This window comes from Gymnoscopelus braueri (genome assembly GCF_963280865.1).
Source record: "Gymnoscopelus braueri genome assembly, chromosome: 10".
NCBI lineage: Eukaryota > Metazoa > Chordata > Actinopteri > Myctophiformes > Myctophidae > Gymnoscopelus > Gymnoscopelus braueri.
In genome coordinates, this window is record NC_137611.1 from 622,405 (window position 1) to 636,150 (window position 13,746).

Sequence of the window (13,746 nt, forward strand, 5' to 3'; positions counted from 1 at the left end):
TGTTTAGCCTGTGTAATGATGATTCTGTGTTCTCTAACATTTCAGCTAACACCCCTGATGTCATTGTTGTTAATGAAAACCATAGGGAGGTGTTCATTCTCGAGGTCGGCTGTACGTTTGATTACAGCTTAGAGGAAGCCTTCCTAACCAAAGTGCTGAAATATCATCAGCTAGAGCAGACCATCTCTCAGCTAGGCTACAGATGTAAACTTTTGGTTTTTATCTTTGGTAGTCTAGGACACAAGTTGGTTGTGAGGGGCCTTCAAATGGCCGGCCTCTCCAAAAGGAGGGCTAAACAATTAGCAAGGTACTGCTCAATATCAGCTATTATAGGAAGACGCTCAATGTGGAGGAGGCGTTGTTTCCTTTAGTATGCCATCTTTTGTTTTGTATGTAACAATGCTCTGCTTTACATGCACTTTGTAACTGGCTGTTTTCCCTTCATCTGACTGCACTGGCAGTGTTTATGTCCTTTGTACATCTTGTACTTCTGTTTATGTGGACATAAATGAATATTTCAAGTGTTTGTGTGTGTGTGTGTGTGTGTGTGTGTGTGTGTGTGTGTGTGTGTGTGTGTGTGTGTGTGTGTGTGTGTGTGTGTGTGTGTGTGTGTGTGTGTGTGTGTGTACCTGCAGCAGGTTGTGTGTGTGCTCTCCAGTCTTGGTAATAAGTGTGTACTGCTTGGTGAAACACTCGTCCATGTCAGAGAGGATGAGGAGGGCCGTGTTCCTGCTCTTCCTGGTGATGAAGGCCTGGTGGCTGAACTTCCCCATCAGTGATTGGATGGCCTCCACGTTGTCCTTACTCTGCTGGACACGACTGGACACCCCCTAGTGGTGGGACAGAGAAATACAGAGTTAGACTGGACACCCCCTAGTGGTGGGACAGAGAAATACAGGGTTAGACTGGACACCCCCTAGTGGTGGGACAGAGAAATACAGAGTTAGACTGGACACCCCCTAGTGGTGGGACAGAGAAATACAGGGTTAGACTGGACACCCCCTAGTGGTGGGAGAGAGAAATACAGGGTTAGACTGGACACCACTGTGGGACAGAGAGACACAAGAACTCAACCCCCGGCCAGGTCTGGTCTTTACAGGAGTTTATTTCTATGGTTTACCAACCCGAGTTTTAGTTTTAAAACATTCCTTAATGGTGAATAAAGAATCCAAAAATTTAGAAAAAAAACAACAAATTAACAGCAGCAAAACTATATAAAAAAATTAAGTCCATAAAGTTCAAAACACCGCTCGTATTATGATATAAGACTCTTCTACCGAAATACGCTGAAAAAGGTTACCATGAAAATAAACTTTTAAAACCCTTCCGGTTCAAACAAGTGAAGAATGTGCATGGGCGTGGCCGTAGGGTTCATGGGCGTGCCCGTAGGGTTCAACCGGAGCTCATTAACATGCACACGAGCGCCCAGGCACGTGCGTCTCTTGTGCATGAGCCGGTTTAGCCAAGAAGTGTAGGTAGGTAAACGATATAAATAAAGACATTTCTTGTGTGGGGTATTCCTTAAAGATACTCTGGGCCCACAAGTTCAAAACTTGTAATCCCTATCTGATCAGATTTGGATTTTGGGTTCAAAACCAAATATTAGGATTGGGATCACTCTGACGTCAGGAAATCATTTGACGAAAACAGGCAAATTCTGCAAAAAATATCAAAACTAGGGTTGGGTACCGAAATACGGTTCCAAGTAGGAACCGATAAAGAAATGGTCGGTACCGGGTACCCATACAAAATATGTAATTTCGGTTCTGCATATCGGTTCCTAGACACGCTAGAAGCCGTTCAAACAAAGGCGTTTAGAAGTCCTACACAAACAGCACAATCTGATCAAAAATCACAAATCCGGTAAAACACCGTTGTATGGAGAAGTATACATCAGTTGCGTCTCTCTGTATGGAGGAGTAGAGCTGCTGCTCCTCCGGGCAAACTCAGCCCAGACACATTCCTCCCCGCACCCCCCCCCCCCCTCCCCTCACTCACCACCGTCTCAACTGAAGTAGTAAGAGAAGGAATAGTCTGCCCTGAAAACTTTGTAACCAAGATTTGCTGTTGTCACCTTGAAAACTAGAATCCACATGTCAGAGGGTGTAACATCAGTAGGAAAACCAGCGCTAGTTAAGAGCCTGCGCAGGGCAAAATAATTAACACCAGCTGTGAACGCTTCTGTTTGAGTGTGTGTGTGTGTGTGTGTGTGTGTGTGTGTGTGTGTGTGTGTGTGTGTGTCTGTGTCTGTGTGTCTGTGTCTTTCAAAAATGAAACTGAAAGTAACTTCTTCAAAAGGAAGGAATGGCAGACCTAATATTATTGATGCATTTTGGCTGTGTGCAATAATGCAACTGCAGACATTATAATGCCTTTTGCTAGGCTATTCAATATTTGTTTTAATTTCTTGAATATGGCAGGGTGATGTTTTGAGGCATATTGTATTTTATTACTACACAATAGTAAATCAATAATTCTACACAATAAATAAATATGTTTTAAATAACTGATCTCAATGTGGACCCATTATAGTTATGATAAGTTTTGCCATAATCATGTAGCTCTACAACAGAGGCACAGCCATGACAGCAATGGTACAAAAAAAAAAAAAGAAAAAAATTATATATATTTTTTTGTAATTAATCATTTCCGGCTATTCGGTCTTCGGCCAAGTGTTTCCTGTATTCGGTATTCGGTTTCGGCCAAGAATCTTCCATTCGGTGCATCTCTATTAAATAAACATTTGACCTCTTATTTTTTTACCATTTTGGAACCGAAATATGGAACCCACCTCTTCAGGAAACACTACCCTTCCTCTTTGCCTGACCTACTTGTTGTTAACTAGTTGTACGAACGCTTGTTTTCTATTGTTGTATTGTTTATTGGATCTTGTTTAGTCGATACAATTATTTGTTTTAGCTCCTGCTCATTTGATTTAGCTATTTTGTCTCATCTGTTTAAGAAAGTAGGTGGCTGATATATTGCACTTTTACCTTAGCGCTAGGTATACTCTTGGTTGCTTGTTTTTGCAGCAAATGCACTTCAGACTTCTGGTGATTAGTAGTTTTCGTTCCCTACCTATGTTGAATGCACTTATTGTAAGTCGCTTTGGATAAAAGCGTCTGCTAAATGACTGTAATGTAATGTAATGGAACCGATAGGAACCGGATCCGATAAGCAGAACCGGAACCGGAACCGGACTCGTAAAAATCCTAACGATACCCATCCCTAATCAAAACACAATACGACACATGTGAGCTTGTAGATCACCAGGTCTCTAGAGGTTCTCAAATATTTTTAGTTAAATAACACCCCTGAATGACATTGTTACTTTACAGCACCTTACATTTATGTCATATTAACGGTTTGCAAATATGTAAATCGTTTCCCCTAAGATACAGTTTGTCACGAGGAAAACCTGAGAGAATATCTGTTTACATTAAGATCTGTTTACATATCTGTTTACATTACATTAAGATCTGTTTACATATCTGTTTACATATCTGTTTACATTACATTAAGATCTGTTTACATATCTGTTTACATTACATTAAGATCTGCTTACATATATGTTTACATTACATTAAGATCTGCTTACATATATGTTTACATTACATTAAGATCTGTTTACATATCTGTTTACATTACATTAAGATCTGTTTACATTAAGATCTGTTTACATATCTGTTTACATTAAGATCTGTTTACATTAAGATCTGTTTACATATCTGTTTACATTACATTAAGATCTGTTTACATAACATTAAGATCTGTTTACATATCTGTTTACATTACATTAAGACAGATTGAAAATAACTTTTATACTCGGCGTTTAACCACTTAAACTCTAGCATCCCTATTCGGGGAGGAACATTCACCAAAAATAGCTGATCTACAAGCTCACAACGCGTCGTGAGCTTGTAGATCGCTATTTTTGGTGAAGAGACTTGGGGTGCGTTCGGAAATACAGCACTGAGCGCACTGGCCAATACCAACTAATAGGCGAGTGCGCTCCGGTGCGCAATATCCGAACGCACCCTTGGTGTACTTGGTGTACTTGGTGTACTTGGTGTACTTTGTGTACTTGGTGTACTTGGTGTACTTGGTGTACTTGGTGTACTTGGTGTGCTGAAAAAGAACGCACCAAGTAAAAGTAAGTAAGTGTAGCCTGCCCCAGCACGTCTGATATCTGGTCTATCGGGGCGGATTCTAAATCTCCGGTGAAAACAATCTGTGCGCCCGTCCCGCCCCGCCCCGCCCCGCCCCGCGCCCCTCCTCCTCCCCAAATGTGCAGTATTGAGAGCCCTGACGTCACAACATTTGGAGCGACGCCCACTGCACTCTGGTTGGTTGGGGAAATGAAAGGTGGACTCCCACTTAATATGCCAAAAATCTCAACAGCCTGGTCCAGGCTCTGATTTTTGAGCAAAACGCAAAGGAAAATAAAATCCTGGAGATGGAGGCAAAGTAAAGTGCAACTCAGGTCCTTCATACTGAGTATAGAAGGTCTGAGATGTTGGTGGTTAAACAGGCACCCCTGGACTTGCGGCAAAGCACCCTAGGGTCTCACGGCACCCACTTTGAGAAGGCCTGCTCTAGTGGTCTATATACTACAGATGTAAACAGTACCTGGACCAGGTCTCTGGTGGTCTGGATGTAAACAGTACCTGGACCAGGTCTCTGGTGGTCTGGATGTAGTCCCACAGGTCATCCTGGGCCCAGGTCAGCCGGCTCAGAGTGGGCTCCAGCTGCTGTCTGGTCCGCTCCATCTCCTCCCGGACCAGACCCAGCTCTACAGCCAGGATGGTGCTGTGGAGCCTGTTGTACCACTGGGCCACCTGGGTCAGGGTCTGACTGTACTGTTAACACACACACACACACACACACACACACACACACACACACACACAGAGGTCAGGGTCTGACTGTACTGTTCACACACACACACACACACACACACACAGGTCAGGGTCTGACTGTACTGTTCACACACACAGGTCAGGGTCTTACTGTACACACACACACACACACACACACACACACACACACACACCTGGGTCAGGGTCTGACTGTACTGTACACACACACACGCACACACACAGTATTGCTCGAATCCGCACCAAACTTGTCTGTAACACAGCAGTGTTACAGCAGTGCTACAGCAGCGTTTAACATTTCAAATGGACATAACTCTGTGACCATTGCTCTGATCAGTAGAGTCTATAGATCTGTTAACTCACCATGTATAGGGTCTATAGATCTGTTAACTCACCATGTATAGGGTCTATAGATCTGTTAACTCACCATGTATAGGGTCTATAGATCTGTTAACTCACCATGTATAGAGTCTCTCTCTTAGAGAACAGTTGTAGAGCAGCTTTAGGAATGTTGTCGTTCTTCAGCAGACTTAAATACTTCACCTCCCTCAACACCGACGTCAACTAGAGAGGAAGGGATGACATATCACATGACATGAGACATCACATGACATGAGACATCACATGACATGAGACATCACATGACATGAGACATCACATGACATGAGACATCACATGTGGTTGATGTAAACATGGATCACAGAGGGTTAGGCTGTGGTTGATGTAAACATGGATCACAGAGGGTTAGGCTGTGGTTGATGTAAACATGGATCACAGAGGGTTAGGCTGTGGTTGATGTAAACATGGATCACAGAGGGTTAGGCTGTGGTTGATGTAAACATGGATCACAGAGGGTTAGGCTGTGGTTGATGTAAACATGGATCACAGGGGGTTAGGCTGTGGTTGATGTAAACATGGATCACATTAGGCTGTGGTTGATGTAAACATGGATCACAGGGGGTTAGGCTGTGGTTGATGTAAACATGGATCACATTAGGCTGTGGTTGATGTAAACATGGATCACAGGGGGTTAGGCTGTGGTTGATGTAAACATGGATCACAGGGGGTTAGGCTGTGGTTGATGTAAACATGGATCACAGAGGGTTAGGCTGTGGTTGATGTAAACATGGATCACAGGGGGTTAGGCTGTGGTTGATGTAAACATGGATCACAGGGGGTTAGGCTGTGGTTGATGTAAACATGGATCACAGGGGGTTAGGCTGTGGTTGATGTAAACATGGATCACAGAGGGTTAGGCTGTGGTTGATGTAAACATGGATCACAGGGGGTTAGGCTGTGGTTGATAACTTACAGCAGGGTGGAAGTTGACCTGGAACAGGCCTGTCTCCTGGTCCAGGACCATCAGAGGTTCCTCCAGGTGAGACAGACAGATGTCCTCGAGTCCTCTGGTCCAGGAGGACACCAGGTCCTGGTCTAGACGCTCCAGAACCTGAAGAACCCGCTCACTGTTCTGGAGAACCTCGTCTGCTTCTGCACCGCCCAGAGGCCTGAACGAGCGCACACACACACACACACACACACACACACACAGGTCTGTAGACACCAATGGGGGTCCCTTCATCCATATGCAGTGTGTGTGTGTGTGTGTGTGTGTGTGTGTGTGTGTGTGTGTGTGTGTGTGTGTGTGTGTGTGTGTGTGTGTGTGTGTGTGTGTGTGTGTGTGTGTGTACATACATGTGTACTATCATGTTGAGGTGGGTCCTATGGGTCAGGATCAGGTCTCGGAGCTCCTGAGACCATTTCAGGTTTCCAGACACAGCAGGAAGGTTCTTGTCCAGGAACGCACAACCTGTCTGCAACTACACAACATAACACACCCTGTCTGCAACTACACAACTTAACACACACACACATGCAGTTAATTTAAGACGTGGAGGCGTGACCAATACCATGTAGTTATTATGGTGGGTCTATGCACACTGCACCAAGACGCTACACAGTAACACGCCCCTGAATTAGTCGTGGGTGTGTTTGGGCGTTACGTTAATCAATCCAATCAGAGTACAGGCTGTCATTCCCTTTAAGATCAGAGTACAGGCTGCCATTCCCTTTAAGATCAGAGTACAGGCTGCCATTCCCTTTAAGATCAGAGTACAGGCTGCCATTCCCTTTAAGATCAGAGTACAGGCTGCCATTCCCTTTAAGATCAGAGTACAGGCTGTCATTCCCTTTAAGATCAGAGTACAGGCTGCCATTCCCTTTAAGATCAGAGTACAGACTGCCATTCCCTTTAAGATCAGAGTACAGGCTGCCATTCCCTTTAAGATCAGAGTACAGGCTGCCATTCCCTTTAAGATCAGAGTACAGGCTGCCATTCCCTTTAAGATCAGAGTACAGGCTGCCATTCCCTTTAAGATCAGAGTACAGGCTGCCATTCCCTTTAAGATCAGAGTACAGGCTGCCATTCCCTTTAAGATCAGAGTACAGGCTGCCATTCCCTTTAAGATCAGCGCAAGACGCAAAATGAAGATTTTTGGGCTGACGATGGCGGATAGGAATATGTCGACAGCCCCCCGACCCCCCCCCCCCCCCCCTTTACGTTGACAGTGCCGGGGGTGGCATCTCATTAACTTAATAGCAATATGGCCGCCATGTGAATATGGTCTATAGAACATGGACTAACCTGTTCTCTGTGCTGGTCTAGGATCAGCTGACAGGTCTGTATCTCCTATAGAACATGGACTAACCTGTTCTCTGTGCTGGTCTAGGATCAGCTAACAGGTCTGTATCTATAGAACATGGACTAACCTGTTCTCTGTGCTGGTCTAGGATCAGCTGACAGGTCTGTATCTCCTATAGAACATGGACTAACCTGTTCTCTGTGCTGGTCTAGGATCAGCTGACAGGTCTGTATCTATAGAACATGGACTAACCTGTTCTCTGTGCTGGTCTAGGATCAGCTGACAGGTCTGTATCTCCTATAGAACATGGACTAACCTGTTCTCTGTGCTGGTCTAGGATCAGCTGACATGTCTGTATCTATAGAACATGGACTAACCTGTTCTCTGTGCTGGTCTAGGATCAGCTGACAGGTCTGTATCTCCTGGTTGAACATGCTGAGCAGAAGGCTGTAGTTCGGGGAGAACAGCTGGTTGATCCTGGGTCTGTCCAGCAGACTGCCGAAGATCTGCAACAGCTGGGCGCACACACACACACACACACACACACACACACACACACACACACACACACACACACACACACACACACTCTTAAAGGAGGTATTTGTATGTTAGTGTACCTTAAAGCAGGTGTATAAGGAGGTGTATTAAATGAGGTGCATGTAATACCTTAAAGGAGGTGCATAAGGAGGTGTATAGTACCTTAAAGGAGGAGCATAAGGAGGTGTATAGTACCTTAAAGGAGGAACATAAGGAGGTGTATAGTACCTTAAAGGAGGTGCATAAGGAGGTGTATAGTACCTTAAAGGAGGAACATAAGGAGGTGTATAGTACCTTCAAGGAGGTGCATAAGGAGGTGTATAGTACCTTAAAGGAGGTGCATAAGGAGGTGTATAGTACCTTAAAGGAGGTGCATAAGGAGGTGTATAGTACCTTAAAGGAGGAACATAAGGAGGTGTATAGTACCTTAAAGGAGGTGCATAAGGAGGTGTATAGTACCTTAAAGGAGGAACATAAGGAGGTGTATAGTACCTTAAAGGAGGTGCATAAGGAGGTGTATAGTACCTTAAAGGAGGAACATAAGGAGGTGTATAGTACCTTAAAGGAGGTGCATAAGGAGGTGTATAGTACCTTAAAGGAGGAACATAAGGAGGTGTATAGTACCTTAAAGGAGGAACATAAGGAGGTGTATCAGTACCTTAAAGGAGGAACATAAGGAGGTGTATAGTACCTTAAAGGAGGTGCATAAGGAGGTGTAGAGTACCTTAAAGGAGGTGCATAAGGAGGTGTATAGTACCTTAAAGGAGGTGCGTAAGGAGGTGTATAGTACCTTAAAGGAGGAACGTAAGGAGGTGTATAGTACCTTAAAGGAGGAACATAAAGAGGTGTATAGTACCTTAAAGGAGGTGCATAAGGAGGTGTATAGTACCTTAAAGGAGGTGCATAAGGAGGTGTATAGTACCTTAAAGGAGGAACATAAGGAGGTGTATAGTACCTTAAAGGAGGTGCGTAAGGAGGTGTATAGTACCTTAAAGGAGGAACATAAGGAGGTGTATAGTACCTTAAAGGAGGAACATAAGGAGGTGTATCAGTACCTTAAAGGAGGTACATAAGGAGGTTAAAGGAGGTGTATCAGTACCTTAAAGGAGGAACATAAGGAGGTGTACAGTACCTTAAAGGAGGTGCATAAGGAGGTTTTATAGTACCTTAAAGGAGGTGCATAAGGAGGTGTATAGTACCTTAAAGGAGGAACATAAGGAGGTGTATAGTACCTTAAAGGAGGTGCATAAGGAGGTGTATAGTACCTTTAAGGAGGAACATAATGAGGTGTATAGTACCTTAAAGGAGGAACATAAGGAGGTGTATAGTACCTTAAAGGAGGTGCATAAGGAGGTGTATAGTACCTTAAAGGAGGTGCATAAGGAGGTGTATAGTACCTTAAAGGAGGTGCATAAGGAGGTGTAGAGTACCTTAAAGGAGGTGCATAAGGAGGTGTATAGTACCTTAAAGGAGGTGCATAAGGAGGTGTATAGTACCTTAAAGGAGGAGCATAAGGAGGTGTATAGTACCTTAAAGGAGGAAGATAGGGAAGTGTATAGTACCTTAAAGGAGGTGCATAAGGAGGTTTTATATTACCTTAAAGGAGGTGCATAAGGAGGTGTATAGTACCTTAAAGGAGGAACATAAGGTGGTGTATAGTACCTTAAAGGAGGTGCATAAGGAGGTGTATAGTACCTTAAAGGAGGAACATAAGGAGGTGTATAGTACCTTAAAGGAGGAACATAAGGAGGTGTATCAGTACCTTAAAGGAGGAACATAAGGAGGTGTATAGTACCTTAAAGGAGGTGCATAAGGAGGTGTATAGTACCTTAAAGGAGGTGCATAAGGAGGTGTATAGTACCTTAAAGGAGGTGCATAAGGAGGTGTATAGTACCTTAAAGGAGGTGCATAAGGAGGTGTATAGTACCTTAAAGGAGGTGCATAAGGAGGTGTATAGTACCTTAAAGGAGGTGCATAAGGAGGTGTAGAGTACCTTAAAGGAGGTGCATAAGGAGGTGTATAGTACCTTAAAGGAGGTGCATAAGGAGGTGTATAGTACCTTAAAGGAGGAGCATAAGGAGGTGTATAGTACCTTAAAGGAGGAACATAGGGAAGTGTATAGTACCTTAAAGGAGGTGCATAAGGAGGTGTATAGTACCTTAAAGGAGGAACATAAGGAGGTGTATAGTACCTTAAATGAGGTGCATAAGGAGGTGTATAGTACCTTAAAGGAGGTGCATAAGGAGGTGTATAGTACCTTAAAGGAGGTGCATAAGGAGGTGTATAGTACCTTAAAGGAGGTACACAAGGAGGTATAAGGAGGTATATCAGTACCTTAAAGGAGGAACATAAGGAGGTGTATAGTACCTTAAAGGAGGTGCATAAGGAGGTGTATAGTACCTTAAAGGAGGAACATAAGGAGGTGTATAGTACCTTAAAGGAGGTGCATAAGGAGGTGTATAGTACCTTAAAGGAGGTGCATAAGGAGGTGTATAGTACCTTAAAGGAGGTGCATAAGGAGGTGTATTGTACCTTAAAGGAGGTGCATAAGGAGGTGTATAGTACCTTAAAGGAGGTGCATAAGGAGGTGTATAGTACCTTAAAGGAGGTGCATAAGGAGGAGTATAGTACCTTAAAGGAGGTGCATAAGGAGGTGTATAGTACCTTAAAGGAGGTGCATAAGGAGGTGTATTGTACCTTAAAGGAGGTGCATAAGGAGGTGTAGAGTACCTTAAAGGAGGTGCATAAGGAGGTGTATAGTACCTTAAAGGAGGTGCATAAGGAGGTGTATAGTACCTTAAAGGAGGTGCATAAGGAGGTGTATAGTACCTTAAAGGAGGCCTCCAGGCCTTTAGAGTGCTGGAAGGCCAGGTTGAGGACGGTCCCCAACCTCTGGTCAAAGTCTCTGTTCTGATCCATCAGACGCCTGTAGTCTCCCAGGAACCCCTGAATATGAATAATACAACATGTTCCATCAGACGCCTGTAGTCTCCCAGGAACCCCTGAATATGAATAATACAACATGTTCCATCAGACGCCTGTAGTCACCCAGGAACCCCTGAATATGAATAATACATGTTCCATCAGACGCCTGTAGTCTCCCAGGAACCCCTGAATATGAATAATACAACATGTTCCATCAGACGCCTGTAGTCTCCCAGGAACCCCTGAATATGAATAATACAACATGTTCCATCAGACGCCTGTAGTCTCCCAGGAACCCCTGAATATGAATACTACAACATGTTCTGTTACATAAATACATCCTTGATGTGAAACAGAGGTAAATGAGGCCTTACTGGTTGACATGATGAAAAGCACTTTACTTTAGCTAAAACTGTGCTAGTAACCTTTTTAAAGGATTGCACCATGTGACACTTTACCTATAGGAGCTGTGCTGGTCACTTTTACATGAATTGAAGGTCATACATATTGGGTTTTAAAAACCTTTTTGTTTGTGTTGCTTTGTGTAGTTTTGGTCTTTTGGCTTGATGTTTCATGTTGCACTGTGGGAACGGTATTTCATATTCTTTATGTAAGCATGTATAGGGAAATGTAAGTATGTAGGGGTATAGGGAAAGTGACTAATAAAGTGATGGTGGGTTCTCTGTACATACGTCCTTGTTGTAGTCCAGTATAGGGGTTTAATAGGGAAATGACTAATAAAGTGATGGTGGGTTCCTGGTACATACGTCCTTGTTGTAGTCCAGAGGGTCGTACTTGCTCTCCCTCAGGGTTCTCCATCCATCATGGAACTCCTCGTTCATGGTGAACACCATGTCACTGAGGACCTTCCCTCTGGAACCTCCCAGCTCCATCTTCTCCAGCTTCAGGAAGTCCAGAGCCGAGGCAAACAGCTCCTACAGCAAGGAGAGTGTGAGAGAGCAATGCTTCTCATTACATTACATTACATATATTACATTACATTACATTACATTACATTACATTACATTACATTACATTACAGCTTCAGGAAGTCCAGAGCTGAGGCAAACAGCTCCTACATTAAGGAGTGAGAGAGAGCAATGCTTCTCAAAGGACCCCCTCAACTCTGACAGTATGACAGTACCGTGTAGACTGTCTAGAACACTGTGTGAGAGACCATGCTATTGTTTAAATGTTCTTCATCTGAAGGTTAGCACCATAATGATGTTCTAGTTCTTCACCTGAAGGTTAGCTCCATAATGATGGTCTAGTTCTTCATCTGAAGGTTAGCTCCATAATGATGGTCTAGTTCTTCATCTGAAGGTTAGCACCATAATGATGGTCTAGTTCTTCTATTGTTTAAATGTTCTTCATCTGAAGGTTAGCACCATAATGATGTTCTAGTTCTTCACCTGAAGGTTAGCTCCATAATGATGGTCTAGTTCTTCATCTGAAGGTTAGCACCATAATGATGGTCTAGTTCTTCTATTGTTTAAATGTTCTTCATCTGAAGGTTAGCACCATAATGATGTTCTAGTTCTTCACCTGAAGGTTAGCATCATAATGATGGTCTAGTTCTTCACCTGAAGGTTAGCATCATAATGATGGTCTAGTTCTTCATCTGAAGGTTAGCATCATAATGATGGTCTAGTTCTTCATCTGAAGGTTAGCATCATAATGATGGTCTAGTTCTTCATCTGAAGGTTAGCTCCATAATGATGGTCTAGTTCTTCATCTGAAGGTTAGCTCCATAATGATGGTCTAGTTCTTCATCTGAAGGTTAGCACCATAATGATGGTCTAGTTCTTCATCTGAAGGTTAGCACCATAATGATGGTCTAGTTCTTCATCTGAAGGTTAGCTCCATAATGATGCTCTAGTTCTTCATCTGAAGGTTAGCACCATAATGATGGTCTACTTCTTCATCTGAAGGTTAGCACCATAATGATGCTCTAGTTCTTCATCTGAAGGTTAGCTCCATAATGATGGTCTAGTTCTTCATCTGAAGGTTAGCACCATAATGATGGTCTAGTTCTTCATCTGAAGGTTAGCACCATAATGATGCTCTAGTTCTTCATCTGAAGGTTAGCACCATAATGATGGTCTAGTTCTTCACCATAATGATGGTCTAGTTCTTCACCATAATGATGGTCTAGTTCTTCATCTGAAGGTTAGCACCATAATGATGCTCTAGTTCTTCATCTGAAGGTTAGCTCCATAATGATGCTCTAGTTCTTCATCTGAAGGTTAGCTCCATAATGATGGTCTAGTTCTTCATCTGAAGGTTAGCATCATAATGATGGTCTAGTTCTTCATCTGAAGGTTAGCTCCATAATGATGGTCTAGTTCTTCATCTGAAGGTTAGCTCCATAATGATGCTCTAGTTCTTCATCTGAAGGTTAGCTCCATAATGATGGTCTAGTTCTTCATCTGAAGGTTAGCACCATAATGATGGTCTAGTTCTTCATCTGAAGGTTAGCACCATAATGATGCTCTAGTTCTTCATCAAAAGGTTAGCACCATAATGATGGTCTAGTTCTTCATCTGAAGGTTAGCACCATAATGATGCTCTAGTTCTTCTATGAATTCAGATCAGTGCTTCTCTAACATTTTCATTTTAAGGAACCACATATTGATGTGCATCTGGCCACAATATATATATATATATATTTATATTGATCTGTATACCAGCTGCTATGTTCATACACCTTATTTCTAAACACACACACACACACACACACACACACACACACACACACACAC

The 13,746-nt window shown here is 43.2% G+C and overlaps 1 protein-coding gene across 1 annotated transcript in view; it reads right to left on the minus strand.

Annotated features, from left to right (window-relative positions):
* Positions 1-13,746, minus strand: part of dnah9l (dynein, axonemal, heavy polypeptide 9 like) — a gene marked incomplete at both ends in the record, with an annotated part of 232,995 nt that overhangs the window by 200,323 nt on the left and 18,926 nt on the right. Inside the window, 8 exons of the mRNA XM_080438924.1 lie at positions 630-830; positions 4,668-4,859; positions 5,337-5,441; positions 6,190-6,385; positions 6,573-6,697; positions 7,897-8,034; positions 10,889-11,005; positions 11,752-11,919. Of these exons, the coding sequence (XP_080295050.1) occupies positions 630-830; positions 4,668-4,859; positions 5,337-5,441; positions 6,190-6,385; positions 6,573-6,697; positions 7,897-8,034; positions 10,889-11,005; positions 11,752-11,919 (1,242 nt within the window). The remainder of the gene's footprint in view (positions 1-629; positions 831-4,667; positions 4,860-5,336; positions 5,442-6,189; positions 6,386-6,572; positions 6,698-7,896; positions 8,035-10,888; positions 11,006-11,751; positions 11,920-13,746) is intronic.